Below are 16367 nucleotides of genomic sequence, written 5' to 3' on the forward strand. Positions count from 1 at the left end.
CCACACACTATATATTCAAACTACACACACTACACGCACACACACACTATATAGACTTACATTATAGACACTATAAACAAAGCACACACTATATAGACTATATACACAGCACACACTATATACACAGCACACACTATATACACTATATACACAGCACACACTATATACACAGCACACACTATATACACAGCACACACTATATAGACTATATACACAGCATACACTATATACACAGCACACACTATATAGACTATATACACAGCACACACTATATACACAGCACACACTATATAAACAGCACACACTATATACACAGCACACACTATATACACAGCACACACTATATACACAGCACACACTATATAGACTTACATTATGACACACACACACACACACACACTTACCACAGTCTCTTCCTCTGCGGTGCTTGTCTCTGGCAGCCTCCAGGACCTTAATCATGTGACTGTGACGTCACCACAGGTCCTTCACCCTCTAGTTTCAGTTTTGCCGTTATCAGGCAGCTGCTGGAGGTTTAAACAGGAGGGACAGTGCACAGCAGCACAGAGGAGCAGACTGTCAGGGAGACTCCAGCATCTGCCAATCACAATCTCTGACAGTCTGCTCTCTACAGCTGATGTGCTGTGCCCCTGTTCCCTGGCCGCAAATTACTCCCCCTGCACATCCCCCCTCCTCTTCATCAGCAGCACGTGGGACCGATGACCGCTAGAATGCGGCCGGCAGCAGCCCTGGACAGTTTTTTTTTCACTTGTGTGCGGTTTGGGCAGCTATGGGCCCCCGTGCAGCCTTGGGCCCCGTGCGGCCGCCCGAAACGCCCATATGAGGATCCGCCATTGTTCACACGTACACGTCCGTTACGGATGAAATCACGGAGCTGTTTTCAGGAGAACACAGCTCCGCAATTTCAGACGTAATGGCAAGTGCAGGCGCTTTTCGCTGCGTCCATTACGGACGTAATTGGAGCTGTTTTTCCATTGTGTCAATGGAAAACGGCTCCAATTACGTCCCAAGAAGTGACAGGCACTTCTTTGACGCGGGCGTCTTTTTTACGTGCCGTCTTTTGACAGCGGCGCGTAAAAAAAATGACCGTTGGCACAGAACATCGTAAAACCCATTCAAATGAATGGGCAGATGTTTACCGACGCTTTGGAGCCGTATTTTCGGACATAATTCGAGGCTAAAACGCCCGAATTACGACCGTAAATAGGGTGTGTGAACCCAGCCTAATAGTGAACCGCAGTCAATACAGTTAGAGGAATTTCTCTGAAAATCCTCAATACTATTATTCTTCACAGGCATAATCTAATGGTATATACAGATATATAGATCTGCCAGTACATTACAGGTGAAAAAAAGATGAAATAGGTAAGTGTCACTTAATGGCACTAAAAACAATGTGAATTTTATTAAATAAACATTCCAAAATAGTAAACAAAATAGACATAATTGGTATCCTCATAACCATAAAACCTGGACAATACAGTTTTTACATTAGTTATGGTGATCGGTAAATGGTGTAAAAAAATACGTCAGGAATTAAAAAAAAATCTGCATTACCCCCATAATAAAATGTAATATAAATGATATGCTTACTTATGTGTTTTTTTTTTTTTACGTTGACGTAAAAATTTAAATGTTCTAGCTGTTGTATTGTGGGAAGGTAAAACATAATACTTCTGGCTAGCTAAACAAATACAGCACTCACATTTTCAGTTGTTAAAGGGCTAAATGAGTTGCCTTTCCTCCTCTTAGGGTATGTTCACATTCAGCATTTCCACCAGGTTTTTCAGGCGTTCTTTGGTAAAGATGACAGGAAAATACATCGAAAGCACATCAATAGCAACACTAGTGCTATGGATGCTGCAATGAAGCATCTGTGTCGAGGACATGACATGAACTAGGCCCAAAGGCATGAGAGGCAGAAGCAATTAAGATATGCATGCCCAGAATTCATGAACTCTGACTGGAAAAATAAAATTAGTTTGAGAGTGAATCCCAGACCAGAAGGCATTGATCATTTAATGATAAGCAAGGGTTCAAGTGAGGTTTACACAGCTTTCCTGCTGCACAGTCAGTCTTCTCAGGCACCCATCCTCTAAGTCACCTTTACTTTTGAATATTAACCATGTTACTGAATGTTCTGTACAGCAGTGATCCCCAACCACAGGGCGGCGGTCAAATACCGGGCCGTGAATCATTTCGTACTGGGCCGCGGTATCTGGTATCCGTTCCAGTGGCCGTAGGGAATTCCGGCCGAAAAACCGCACCAAATTCTGGTGCCGTTTTTTGCCTGGAATGTCTGCTGCGGAAAAATGCTGAGCATTCAGCCGGCCTGCTATCAGGCCGGCCTCTTGGGGGGACGTCTGTGATTGGCTGCAGCAGCGGTCACATGGGATAAATCCTCATCCCAGGAGGCCGGCCTGGAGGAAGAAACAGACTTCTGAGTAATTATAGGATTTATTTTTTTCCTGTGATTCCACCGCAATAAACTCAACAACTGCTATTTGTTGTGGGATTTACTTCCCATTGAACTCAATGGGGAAAACCCGCAAATAAGCAACATTTACGCAAATACAATTGACATGTTGCGGAATAAAACTCTGCACCGCAGGTCAATTTCTGAGAGGTTTTTCCGCTCACTATTTACGCAGCGTGTGGTTGAGATTTGTTCTATCTCATCCACTTTGCTGCTGCTGCATTATGCTGCGGATTTTCCGCAGCAAATTCCGTTGCGTAAAATCCACAGTATTTACGCAACGTCTGAACTGACCCTAAACCCCCGAAATCCCGCGTCCCCCTCACCCTGCCGGCCCGTGGAAAAATTGTCTTGGTTAAAAAAAGGTTGGGGACCGCTGCTGTACAGTATATTGCAAATTTTTCTAGTATTGTGAAAAAAAATTATTCCTCAAGGAAATATCTTATATAATTCTGCTTTCCGTCCAGATTTTTATATGAATATTCCAGTAATTATGCACAAACTCCATTTCCTGCTATCATCAATTCCACAGAAAATTACTTGAGCATGATAAAGGAATGCTGCACATCTGACAAGTCTACATCATGTTTTCTAAGAAAAGTGAGTGTCTTGCTTTACTGAAAATTTAGTTTTTCAATATTTCAATGATTATTATTGAAAGTTTTATACGTAAAGCAGACAACATAAGTAAAATAAAGGTCTCATTAGGAGCAATAGTGGTAATGTTAATGGTCCAAATTGTATTTAAAACTATATAGAACACATTGAATTAGCGCCTGCTGGACAACCATCAGGTGGCATTTATTTCATAAAAAAGAATTTGCATCTATAAAACTAAGAACATAAGAATCACAAATAAGGGTATGTTCACACGGCTTATTTTCAGGCTGATTTTGGAGCGTAAACGCCTCCTTTTTCTCTCCAAAGTGGACTTGAAATAAGCCTGCAAACAGTTTTCCATAGATTTAAATGGGAAATACACTGTACAGGGTGGGCCATTTATATGGATACACCTAAATAAAATGGGAATGGTTGGTGATATTAACTTCCTATTTGTGGCACATTAGTATATGGGAGGGGGGAAACTTTTCAAGCTGGGTTTTGACCATGGCGGCCATTTTGAAGTGTTTTTTCAATGGGAAGAAGGTCATGTGACAGATCAAACTTATCGAGAATTTCACAAGAAAAACAATGGTGTGCTTGGTTTTAACATTACTTTATTCTTTCATGAGTTATTTACAAGTTTCTTACCACTTATAAAATGTGTTCAAAGTGCTGCCCATTGTGTTGGATTGTCAATGCAACCCTCTTCTCCCACTCTTCACACACTGATAGCAACACCGCAGAAGAAATGCTAGCACAGGCTTCCAGTATCCGTAGTTTCAGTTGCTGCACATCTCGTATCTTCACAGCATAGACAATTGCCTTCAAATGACCCGAAATATAAAAGTCTAAGGGGGTCAGATCGGGAGGCATTTCTTCTGCGGACTGGCACTAGATACCATTGTCAAAGTACCTTATATGAAAACTCTAACATCAATGTATTTATAGAGCTATGTGTAAGGCATTCGGAAATCTGGAAATAGTTATATATCTCAAAACATTGGTCCTATATTCCATCCATTGATAGATTCTAGAAAAATATATTGAAAAGTTTTATATTTTTATATTTTAGGAGCAGGGACCTTTTATTTATGTTTATCCATGAATAAAAGTATGTATTTCCTTATTAATTCAAGTTGCATCAAGCATACAGTATAGTAGTGAAAGGCACTAAAAAGGGGAATTGTAAAGGCAGGGCCATGGTCAGGGTAAACCCTTAGAAATGTAGACGAATATAGTAGTGCTGAAAGTTGCTGTGAAGTGTTCGGTTGTTTTGGGGACATGTATAGCAGCCAACGCATAGGAGATTTTACAGTACTGTTAGTTAAAAGCTTTCTATTGGCATTGGAACCAAAGCTGGTCACATGGATATGAAGCCTGGGAATACTCTTCAAATGTACAGTATAAAGGTTAAGCATCTCTCTTAACTTCCTTGATACCTCTTTCATGATATTGTCAGGAGCACGAGTCAATATAGAAATATATGAGGTATGATTCCTCCACCCCCCCCCCCCCCCAACGAAACACGTTCATAATTAGATAGATTTCAATTGTAATTTTACCTGCCCTCTTGGTTTTTTTTTTTAGAGACTCCAAAGGCAGCCATTGCATTTACTTACTGTGATGTCCAACAGGCTATGTTCTCGCTTTGCCAGTTATGGTCAGGACAATTTGAAATTCAGGTACATAAATAATTATGAACAAATATCTATCTATCTATGTTCACACTTGCCCTATTTTTTTCCCCATCAGATTTCTGTTGTTCTTTGATGGGCAGAATAGTACTACATTGTGCACTATTCTATCTAGTATAAAAAAAAAAAAGCAAACGAGGTGGACCTGTTATAAGTCAATGGGATCCATCAGATGTCAAAATGTTTTTAGCCCAACGACTGTACTCTATATAGGAATATAAATATATGTTTTTTATGTCCTCTTTTATTCTCAAAATACTTAAAGGCTATGTACACCTTTAAAAACGTTGGTTTTTTTTTTAAATAAAAATGTCTATCAGCGTGATTAGTGCAACTTTTTAAATACATTTTATTAAAAATTATTTTAACTTTTTGAGATACAGCTGCTCTGTACCATGTAAACAGAACAGGTGTATCTAGCGCTGAAACATGTATCTGTCAGGTCAGCGGCACTGACAGGTTCAGTGACAGTGGGTCCTGCGTGTCTCTGACATGTAGGACCGAGCTGTTATCGATCACATCTAAGTTCATAACTTATAAGTGATCGATAACATGTGGTTCTTGCATGTCAGAGACACGCAGGACCCGTGAACATTGAACCCGTCAGCGGGGCAGTATTTACTACTATCACTGGGGGTGCAGTGCCTAGGGCTACTCCTTATGGGGGGTGGCGCAAAATGAGTAATACAATATTTATTTTAAAGTTATTTTTTTTACAGCCCCTTCCCTTGCTTCCCGCCGGACTGACAGGTAAAAAGGGGGCAGGGGGAGGGGGTTCACATACGGGCCGCACAACAGAGAGGAAAAATGTTCCATCCTCCCCTCTGCTGTGCAAAGTGAGCGCTAATTGGTGTAGCAGCAGGCGCCTCTGTCTGCTCCACCAATCAGTACAGTCTGTCCTGCACACAGACTGAGCTCCTCCCTCCTCTGCTGCTGCCACAATGATAACTCTTCCTCGGACCTCCGGAGTCTGGTTAGAGCCGCAGCTGTAGTGTAATCCATGTTAGTTTATGTTCTGTGTGAGGGAAGAGGGACCTATAAATTATATCTATGAGAGGATGGGGCTTCTGTATAGATTGATTTTGTGGGGAGGGGACATTGCTCTGACTGCATGTATACCATAACCCTTAGATAACACAGCTAGGGATAGCCTAATAGTAAATTGACACAGGACAACATGAATGTTCCTTTAATGTGGGTTGACTCGGGGTCGGCCACAGCTTTTATTATAAATATAACAAATATAATTTAACATTTTTTAAGGTAAACACCCGTATGCCGCCTACCGACATAGGTGGGCATGTAGGTAATTCACCTTACCAAACCGCCAGCTGCGACAAAACAACATTTCACCCATGAACAGAACATAAATGAATAAACACAAGAAAAGTGAAAAATACCACCCAATACAATTGTAGAAAAACCCCCGCTCTGAAGGCAGTGCCATCTGCCACTTTGAAGTATTGCTAACCGCAAGGCAAACCAGCTATCCTGCACCTACGAATGCCGGTGCTGGTACAAATTATTATTATTCTTTTTTTTTAAATGTATTAATTGATTTATTATTATTTTTTTTTATTTTATTTTTATATAACACCGAACATTAATTTTTAAAAGGGGGCGGGAGGGAGGGAGATTGCAATGTAACGGCCAAAAGAGGCAGAGACCCGGAAGACAGCTCCTTAAATCCACTAGGAAGGAGGGAGAAAGGAGAAGGACCATAACCCCTCCCCCAGGATGGAAGGGGCTAAGAGCAGCAGACAGAGGTAAGAAACTTATTAACCCCTACCCTTGCTGGGCATACAACAAATAACTGAATCCCTAGCTGGGGCCCTATTAGTTTTTCACCCACGATACCTGCAGTCAAAGACCCAGTGGTTAGACATCATAGCTAGGGATAGCCTAATAGTAAATTGACACAGGACAACATGAACGTTCCTTTAATGTGGGTTGACGCGGGGTCGGCCACAGCTTTTATTATAAATATAACAAATATAATTTAACATTTTTTAAGGTAAACACCCATATGCCGGCCTACCGACATAGGTGGGCATGTAGGTAATTCACCTTACCAAACCGCCACAAGGAGGGTGTGTAATCACCCTACACGTACCTCCGACCCACCACGACCCCCAGCCAAGAGAAAGAGAGCCTGCTCAATCCCGTCCTGCAGGCCGAAATATATCCAGGCCAATATCATTCAGATGAACTCCATCCGCCATTAACAGGCCTCTGTTGTCGCCCTCCAATTCCCGGTGCCTGATCACTACACCTCCTCTGCCCCTCACGAAACAAGATATCCGAGTATTGAGAAGTCTCCGGCCCCTCTCAATAGCGTTACCATCTCTTGCACCATGCCACACCAACCTGGGGATTACCTCTGACCATACCAATACTAGCTCCGGAAAAATGAAGCGAACTGCTCGAGGTCAGACTGTATTAACGACATCAACTCCCCAAGACGCACTGAGCACAGATCGTTTCCCCCGATGTGCAACACCAACACAGTCGGCACCAACCGGTGCCGGCTAATATGCACCACTTCCAGCAAGGCTTGTAACCACTTCAGCCCCCTCAGGCCTCTCCAAAAGATCTCAGCAAACCCCAGCGATTGTCCCCCGGGCCGTATGGCTGCTCTCCGCTCAGCCCAGAAAACGTAGGAATGGCCCAGAATCCATACCGATGGTCAGTAACCTACAAGAAAAGAAAATTAATGCAGCAACAAATCCGGGCGAACGTACCCTGCAAAGCAATCGGAGCGCCAGCGCCCTATCTGACGCACTTCCGTATCCGCCAAGCCCAATTTGCTGGCGGTCGTAGCCGCACCAATGCGAAATTAGTGGGTGCCAAAATCACCAGGGGGGGGAGCCCGCAGCAGACAGGGCCTTCTTAAACACCGCAGAGAAGTGAAACTTGGTGAGGGGGCTGCCGTCGATATGTGCAAAACAAAACTGCGAGCCAGACTTACGCATGCTTAAATAGGAAGCTGCCAGCGCGACCGGGCAACCCGCCCCCCCTATCGCCCACAATGACACCCAGCAGCCCCTGCCGAACACGTCTGTTTTGGACCGACGGATCCGGAAACGCAGGCTAGATGAAGACAAACTAACGTCTTCAAATAAAAGGCCGCCCACCCGGGAAGCACTGGGCGGGACTCATTCCGATATTCGCAAAGCGTCAAAAAAGGAAAAAGAAAACGCTGCAGACAACAGGGCCTATTCGAACATAGATGCCACATACCCGGCAAACAATGCAACAGTTTCAACAAAATAGAAAAAGAAATAGGGCGCCTAGATTCCCTACGCACAGCTGACTTCTTCCACCCCTTAATGGCCTGCAGGATAAAAAAAGATTTTGTGACATCTGGCCACCCATGGAGCTTAAAGAAAAATGACAAACCCAGTAGGCGGTGCTGTGCAACTAACCCTGACACACCGCGTTCCGACAAACCAGACAAATACTCCATCACATAAGACAAGCGAGGAGCTTCAGGAGGCCCAACGATACTTTTGCCCAACATATTTAACCACTCATTCCACGCATTACCGTAGACCGACCATGTCGATGGGGCGAGTGATGCCCGTACGAACAGCACTAACTGTGATCCAGCAGTCTCCATAGCCCAGCCGGGCACTCCGTCCCCTCCATGTCTGCCTGCGGGCAGAGCGAACAAAATGGCTGAACATTAAACCGAGAAAGAGCATCAGCAATTTTATTATCAACACCTGGAACATGGCGAGCCCTGAAGTGGATGTTATGCTGCAAACACCTCAGCACCAACCGGCGCAGAAGTATCACCACAGTGAGGGAAGCAGAGGTCAAGTGGTTCACAGCATGCACCACTCTCTCATTGTCTGACCAAAACAACACAGATGAGTTAGCCATAGCCCCACCCCACCGTTCAACTGCTACAATTAATGGAAACATCTCCAAGAGTGTCAGGTTACCACACCAGCCCATCACGCCGACAATGCGAAAACCAACATGGCTTGTAATTTGTCAATTTTGTCAGCCGGCAAACGAAAACCATATGTAAGGAGTCAATCTCAATCCCTAAAACGAAATCACAGTAACGGGACCTTCAGTTTTCTCCAGGGAAAGTGTAACGCCGAAACGACTAGCCAAAAACTGGAAGGAACTGAGTAAAAATTGGCAACGCGGTGACGCTGGGGGACCAACAAAGAAAAATCATCCAAATAGTGCGTAACGGACGCAGCTCCGGTGTGCTCCCGAAGAACCCATTCAAGAAATGAACTAAACACCTCAAAATAAAAACATGAAATGGAACAACCCATAAGGCACATGTCGTAGTAATATTGGCTTTTTTTTTTTTCTTTAACGTGTCCTCCAACTGGAACCCCAATAAATTAAAGCAATTTGCATGAACCGGCAACAGCCGAAACGCCGATTCGATGTCAGATTTAGACATGAGGGCCCCCCGCCTGGAACTACAAACTAATTCTACTGCCCTATCAAATGAAACATAAGATACCACCGAAATATCCCTGCTAATACCATCGTTAACAGAACTACCCTTGGGGTATGCCAAGTGATGAATTAAACTAAACTTTCCCGCTTCCTTTTTAGGAACCACACCGAGAGGCGAAACACGGAGATTAGGAAAAGGCAAAGCGGGAAACGGACCGACCATGCGCCCAAACTAACTTCCTTAACAACCTGACAACGGTTGGAAATTCACTAGCTGACTTCAAATTGCGTGAAAAAGTTGGAACGGGGCTATAAACAAACGGTATGAAAAAACCAAACATGAAACCAGTTCTAAGTAGGGCGGCTTCCCCCATCCTGGGGTACTGATCTAGCCACTGCCACATCGCGCTGACGCGTACTGGGGTCCTCGACTCTATCAAAGTTCTGCGGCTTAGCAGGAGGGGGGGCTCGACGTGAGCAACGCACGGCGGCATGACCACCCCTGCAGTTGGAGCATACATGCTTGAATTTGCAAGATCCGTAAAACTTGCAATGCCCTTCATTGAAGAGCCAGCAAGATCCGGATCGGCGCAATGCAGGGCCCCCAACCCCGGGAGAGGAACCTGAAAAGGACCCGGAGGAGGGGGCAGCGGGCTGAAAGGGACGCTGCGACATCACCATACGCAACCACATGTCCGTTGCTTTCGTGTCTCAACCTACCTCAGGACGCTGCACCATTCTACGCCTAAATTCCTCATCATAACGCCACCATGCGGCTCCCCCGTGGGTCTTATAAGCGCTGAAAATTGTGTCCAAGTACACAAACAACTGGAACGACTTCTCAGGGAAATCCTGCGAAACCACACATCCTAACACTGCAAACGCCTGCAACCAGTTATTAAAGGTACGCGCTACTTTCGGTTTAGACTGCACCCCCCTCAAAACGCCGCTCCTTATCGATAGTCACCGAATCCACTGACACCAAGGACCAAATATCCACATAATCGTTTCTACATATTTTTTCCCTGGTGTCATCAGACAAGTGAGACCCGAGGGGTGCAATACCACAAAAATATGTATCCCTAAACGCAGGCAGCACCGGAGTAGACGTAGATGTGGAAGCCTCAACCAAAGACTTTGCCGGCGCTGGAACAGGCACACAATCGACCTGTGGCCCGGTACTGCCCGCCAATAAAGATTGTAAAACAGACAGTAAATCAACATTTGAAACATTATTCGTACGCCATGCCCGTAGGCAGTCATACTCAACGGGTCCAGAAGCAGAGGCAGTAGGTAGCGGTGGTGGTTGAAGCACAGGTGCCTCAGGCAAAACCGGCAATACAGCAGAGGCAGTTGGTATCACCGAGCGTAAAGGTTCCTCGGGCGTCCGAGCCCTACTCGTTGAGGCGTGGCCACATTCAGAGGTGCCACGGTTACGAGAATTGCGACGTGCTCGTTTAGAGGAGATGTCCGATGAGCTATTGGAAGATGAAGTCGCCCTACGCCTGGAGTAGCGGCGACGAGAGCGACGCGAACCGTGACAAGCGATGGCGCCGCGACCTGGAACGGTACCGAGTCAAACCCTCGCGGGAATGGGACGACCAAGAATCAGAGCGGCAGAGGTCACATAAACACTGGCACGTCAGCGATGGTGGATGCCAGGGTAGAAACAGCAGGAGGAACCTGCTCAGCAGGAAATAAATCCTCCCCACTATCGCAGAGAGAGAACACAGGCTCATCGTCTAGGGGAGGTGGGGACAAATCATGCCTTGTGTCCCCTGCCACCTCCTGGGGAACAGTCACACTGCCACCTGCAGCCGCAGGTACAGTAGGAATCACTGGTCTGTGGGAAGGGGGGCACCCCTGGGTACATCCGCCAAGCCTGCTGTATTGGTAGCCAGGCTTGCGGTGACACGAGTCATTTGAACTGTCCCCATGCGGGGCCGAGCCCTACCCATTCCTTTAGGAGCTGACAGGCCAGGAGAGGGGGGAACATAATCCCCCATCACAGCCTCTGAGCTGAAGTCTCTTGTTCCCTGCACAGACAGTGGGGGAGGGGCGGATGCCGACTGATAAGGAAAGTCTACAGGCACCTCATGGCTTTGCACCATGCAGCGCTGACTCACTGTTACAGATGGGGACAGCCTCGTCGGTGGGCGAGAACGGCGAGCAGACCGCCGCACAGGATGCACAGCAGAAGCCAGAGGAGAAGAAGAAGCTGGGTGGCAGGTCTCATCCAGCAGAGACTGCAGCCAGCCTGGACCCTCTTGGAGCAGGCGACGACGAATTGAATCCTCCATGCTGCTCTCTTGCCGGTCAGTACTCTCACAAGATGTGCAGGAGATTGCAATGTAACGGCCAAAAGAGGCAGAGACCCGGAAGACAGCTCCTTAAATCCACTAGGAAGGAGCGAGAAAGGAGAAGGACCATAACCCCTCCCCCAGGATGGAGGGGGCTAAGAGCAGCAGCCAGAGGTAAGAAACTTATTAACCCCTACCCTTGCTGGGCATACAACAAATAGCTGAATCCCTAGCTGGGGCCCTATTAGTTTTTCACCCACGTTACCTGCAGTCAAAGACCCAGCGGTTAGATACCTATGGGTCTACTAAAATGTTATAGGAGTGTGGGGGATTCTTTATAAATCTATTTTGTTGTAGAGGGATATTTCTGTATAGTTTATTTTGTGGTGTAAGAGCTTATGTGAAGGATGGAGTGGACAGAAGTTAATGTTTATAATAATTTTCTTTCTTTAATAAAATATAGACTATAGAGTTGTGTACATAATTGTGATGAAGCAATAGTAATAGGATTAGATAAGTATACGTGGCAAGATGGCCCCTGAACAGGGACTACGCACTAATAAAATAACAAGTCACTTCCTGGTATGAACAAACTATGAAGACATATCTAAAGGACCAGATAAGGGTGAACCTATCCAAGGATGACACAAAGTAACAAGAGGCTTACAGTGATACGTGCTTTTATAAAAGTGTGATAACATGTACCCACCCCCAGGAGAAAGGGGATATATAGAACAAATGTGTGTAATAAATAAATCAGTGACGCCTGATGCTGAGTGAGGAGCTTTGTACCAGACTCTGTGTGGTGTGATTCCTTTCGTACGAACTCAGCGTATTATCCCTGCCGGTTGAGACTGATTAGTACCCGAACACTTATTATAAATTATATGTGGGGGAGGGGAACTTTTGTGGGGGAGAGCAATTTGATTATATGGGTAGGAAAACACAGGGCAGATACACTGCGTAAAACCACACAGAGTATCCGCCCTGGGAACTGCAGGGAATTCCACCTGAAAAACTATAATTTTAACTTTATAACTATAATAACTGAAAAATATATTTTGGTGCAGTTTTTCGGGCAGTATGTCCGCTGCGGAAAGACTGCAGAAATAATACTTACTCCAGCCATAGTCATAGCGACCTGTTTTCTGTTCTGGGCACAGCCTGGACTGTGTAGTACATGTGCCCGCTGCAGCCTTTCATTGGCTGCAACAGTCACATGGGATGAATCATCATCCCAGGAGGCCGGACTGCACTCAGAACAGAATACCCGTCGCTATGACTATGGCCGGGAGTAAGTATAAGCTTGTTTTTTTTTCTCATTTGAGATTTTTGTGGCGGAATCGCATTTCTGCCGCTACACATAGCTATTATTTTTGCTGGATGCCACAAATAAAAGAAAGAATTTAAGCAAAATGGGTAAGTGCCGCAATTTCATCTGTCTCATTACATGTCAACACATAGCTATGTGTTGCAGGTTTTACCTCCCATTGGATTCAATGGGTAAATCCCACAATACAAGAGAAGCAATTCCACAGCATAAATTGACATGCTGCAGATTAAAAAAAATGCACTGCAGGTCATGTTGTGAACGGTTTCTGTGTAGGGATAAGATATGTTCACATATCATCCATTTTGCTACTACTGTATTATGCTGCGGATTTTATGCTGTGTGTATTCCTATCCTAATGCAGAGTACACACGGGTCGGATACACTACGTAAAAGCACGCAGCGTATACGCCCTGTCCACCGCAGGGAATTCCGAGTGAAAACCACCACCAAACTGTGGTGCAGTTTTTCCCCCAGAATGTCCGCTGTGGAAAACTGCAGCACTTACCTGGCCTGCTAGCAGGCCGGCCTCCTGTCATGACGTTTTATCCCATGTCACATGAAATGAAACGTCATCCCAGGAGGCCGGCCTGGTGGAAGAAACACAGATTCTTGGGTAAGTATAAGATTATATATTTTTCTGTGTTGCATTTTTTGTGGCAGAATTGTTGCGAACCCGCCACAAAAAAACTCAACAACTGCTATTTGTTGTGGGATTTACCTCCCTATTGAATTCAATGGGGAAAACCCGGAACAAATAAGCACTGTTTAAACAAATACAATAGACATGCTGCGGAATAAAATTCCACACTGCAGGTCAATTTCTGAGCGTTTTTTCCTCTCAGTATTTACGCAGCACGTGGATGAGATTTGTTTTATCTCATACACTTTGCTGCTACTGTATATGCTGCGGATTTTCCTCAACGAATTCCGTTGTGGAAAATCCACAATATTTACACAACGTGTAAACGGACCCTAAGAGTATATTCACGTGTTGCAGCCATATTGCAGTTTTTGCTGCACTTAATTTTGTGAAATTTGCAGCAAAATATGATGGCAACTTGTGAATTCATCCTAATTAAAATGTGTGGCGCAGCAGGGCTTAGTTATAGCTTGTTTGTGTGGGGGAGGTAATTTTGGCATTAGGACGACATGCGCATCAATTTTAATGTTTTCCTATAAGACATTTTGAAATGTTCGCAAGGTTGCGCACAACTTTTCTGTTCTCATAGTGTTATCTAGTCACTGTATGATGGTATTATTCAGTCACTATGTGGAGGTATTATTCAGTCAGTGTATGGTGGTATTATTCAGTCCCTGTATGGTGGTATTATTCAGTCACTGTATGGTGGTATTATCTAGTCACTGTATGGTGGTATTATTCAGTCAGTGTATGGTTGTATTATTCAGTCACTACATGGTGGTGTTATTCAGTCGATGTATGGTGGTGTTATTCAGTCACTGTATGGCGGTGTTATTCAGTCACTGTATGGCGGTATTATTCAGTTACTGTATGGTGGTGTTATCAAGTCACAGTATGGCGGTGTTATTTAATTCACTTTATGGTGGTATTATTCAGTCACTGTATGGTGGTATTATTCAGTCCGTGTATGGTGGTATTATTCAGTCACTGTATGTGGTATTATTCAGTCACTGTTTGATGGTATTATTCAGTCACTGTATGGTGGTATTATTCAGTCAGTGTATGGTAGTATTATTCAGTCACTGTATGGTGGTGTTATTCAGTCAATGTATGGTGGTGTTATTCAGTTAATGTATGGTGGTGTTATTCAGTCACTGTATGGAGGTATTATTCAGTCACTGTATGGCGGTGTTATCTAGTGACAGTATGGCAGTATTATTTAATTCAATTTATGGTGGTATTATTCAGTCACTGTATGGTGGTATTATTCAGTTACTGTATGGTGCTATTATTCAGTCACTATATGGTGGTGTTATCTTGTCACAGTATGGCAGTGTTATTTAGTCACTGTATGGTGGTATTATTCAGTCACTGTATAGCAGTGTTATCTAGTCACAGTATGACGGTGTTATTTAGTCACTGCATGGCGGTGTTATCCAGTCACTGTATGGCAGTGTTATCCAGTCACTGTATGGCGGTGTTATCCAGTCACTGTAGTGCAGTGTTATTTAGTCACTGTATAGAGGTGTTATTCAGTCACTGTATGGTGGTATTATTCAGTCACTGTATGGTGGTATTATCCATTTACTGTATGGTGGTATTATTCAGTCAGTGTATGGTGGTATTATTCAGCCACTGTATGGTGATGTTATCCAGCACTTTATGGTGGAGTTATTTATTCACTGTATGGTGGTATTATTCAGTCACAGTATGGTGATGTTATCTAGTCACGGTATGGTGGTATTATCAATTCACTGTATGGTGGTATTATTCAGTCACTGTATGGTGGTATTATTCAGTCACTGTATGGTGGTGTTGTTATTCAGTCACTGTATGTTGGTGTTATTGATTCACAGTATTGTGGTGTTTTCCAGTCATTATATTGTGGTGTTATCTAGTGACAGTATGGTGGTATTATTTAGTCATAGTGGTAATATTTAGGCATTGTATTATTATAATTTGGGGGTAGGACTTATCTATGTATGCAGATTCCAGACTCTGGTACAGCATAGTGTGCCCGCTATTTCCCAGTAGAACACATGAGTTTTGGAGAACACAGTCCACACCACCTGGAACCAGGACCGGGCTGTGCGCTAGGCATCAATGCCAAGTGTAAATTTTACTATGAGCGGCATTCACATTTATCAATCGTGTCACTGACAACAATTATTTTTACATGACAATTGCAGAGCAACGATAAACAAAGGTTTTATCATTGATTTTCTCCTTTGTTATCACTGACCAAATATCATTATAATTGGTCAGAAACTAGCAAATTGTGATGATAATTGTAGGCTTAGAGCAGGGGTCGGGAACCTATGGCTCGCGAGCCAGATATGGCTCTTTTGATGGCCGTATCTGGCTCGCAGACAGGGCTCCTACCCAGTGGCGTAACTACCGCGGTAGCAGCAGTAGCGGCTGCTACGGGGCCCGGGGCTTGAGGGGGCCCGTGCCGCCAGCCGACACGCCCTCCCAAATGCCCGGTGGCGCCGCTAGCAGCCGTTATGGCTGCTACAGGGGTAGCACCGCTACTGTGGGGCCCGCGCCGCCGAGCCTTACACAGGCACTCTCATGCCTGTAGGTGTCGCTAGCACCGGAGGGGGCCCCGGTGCTAGCGGCAGCCAAATACATGTATTAGCGCTGAATGGCCGGGCATGTTCCGTGCCTGACCATCCAGTGCCTTACAATGACACTGATTGGCTAGCGGCGCGATGACATCATCGCGCCGCTTCCATGCTTGGAAGGTGCTGATTGGCGGGGCAAGTCATTCTGCCCCGCCAATCAGCGTCATTGAAGGACGCTCATTCAGCTCCTGCAGACATGCTCAGAAGAGAGCATGTCTGCATCGCCAGTGAACAGCGTGGGAACCGGAGAA

General features: G+C 44.9%; 1 protein-coding gene across 3 annotated transcripts in view; it reads left to right on the forward strand.

Annotated features, from left to right (window-relative positions):
* GC (GC vitamin D binding protein) overlaps positions 1 to 16367 on the forward strand; it is a 156788-nt gene that overhangs the window by 102756 nt on the left and 37665 nt on the right. For all 3 annotated transcript variants that reach the window (XM_075860691.1, XM_075860690.1, XM_075860689.1), the window contains exons 5-6: positions 2962 to 3094; positions 4685 to 4779. In XM_075860691.1, coding sequence (XP_075716806.1) covers positions 2962 to 3094; positions 4685 to 4779 — 228 coding nt within the window. The remainder of the gene's footprint in view (positions 1 to 2961; positions 3095 to 4684; positions 4780 to 16367) is intronic.

Source organism: Rhinoderma darwinii, chromosome 1 (genome assembly GCF_050947455.1).
Source record: "Rhinoderma darwinii isolate aRhiDar2 chromosome 1, aRhiDar2.hap1, whole genome shotgun sequence".
Lineage (NCBI taxonomy): Eukaryota > Metazoa > Chordata > Amphibia > Anura > Rhinodermatidae > Rhinoderma > Rhinoderma darwinii.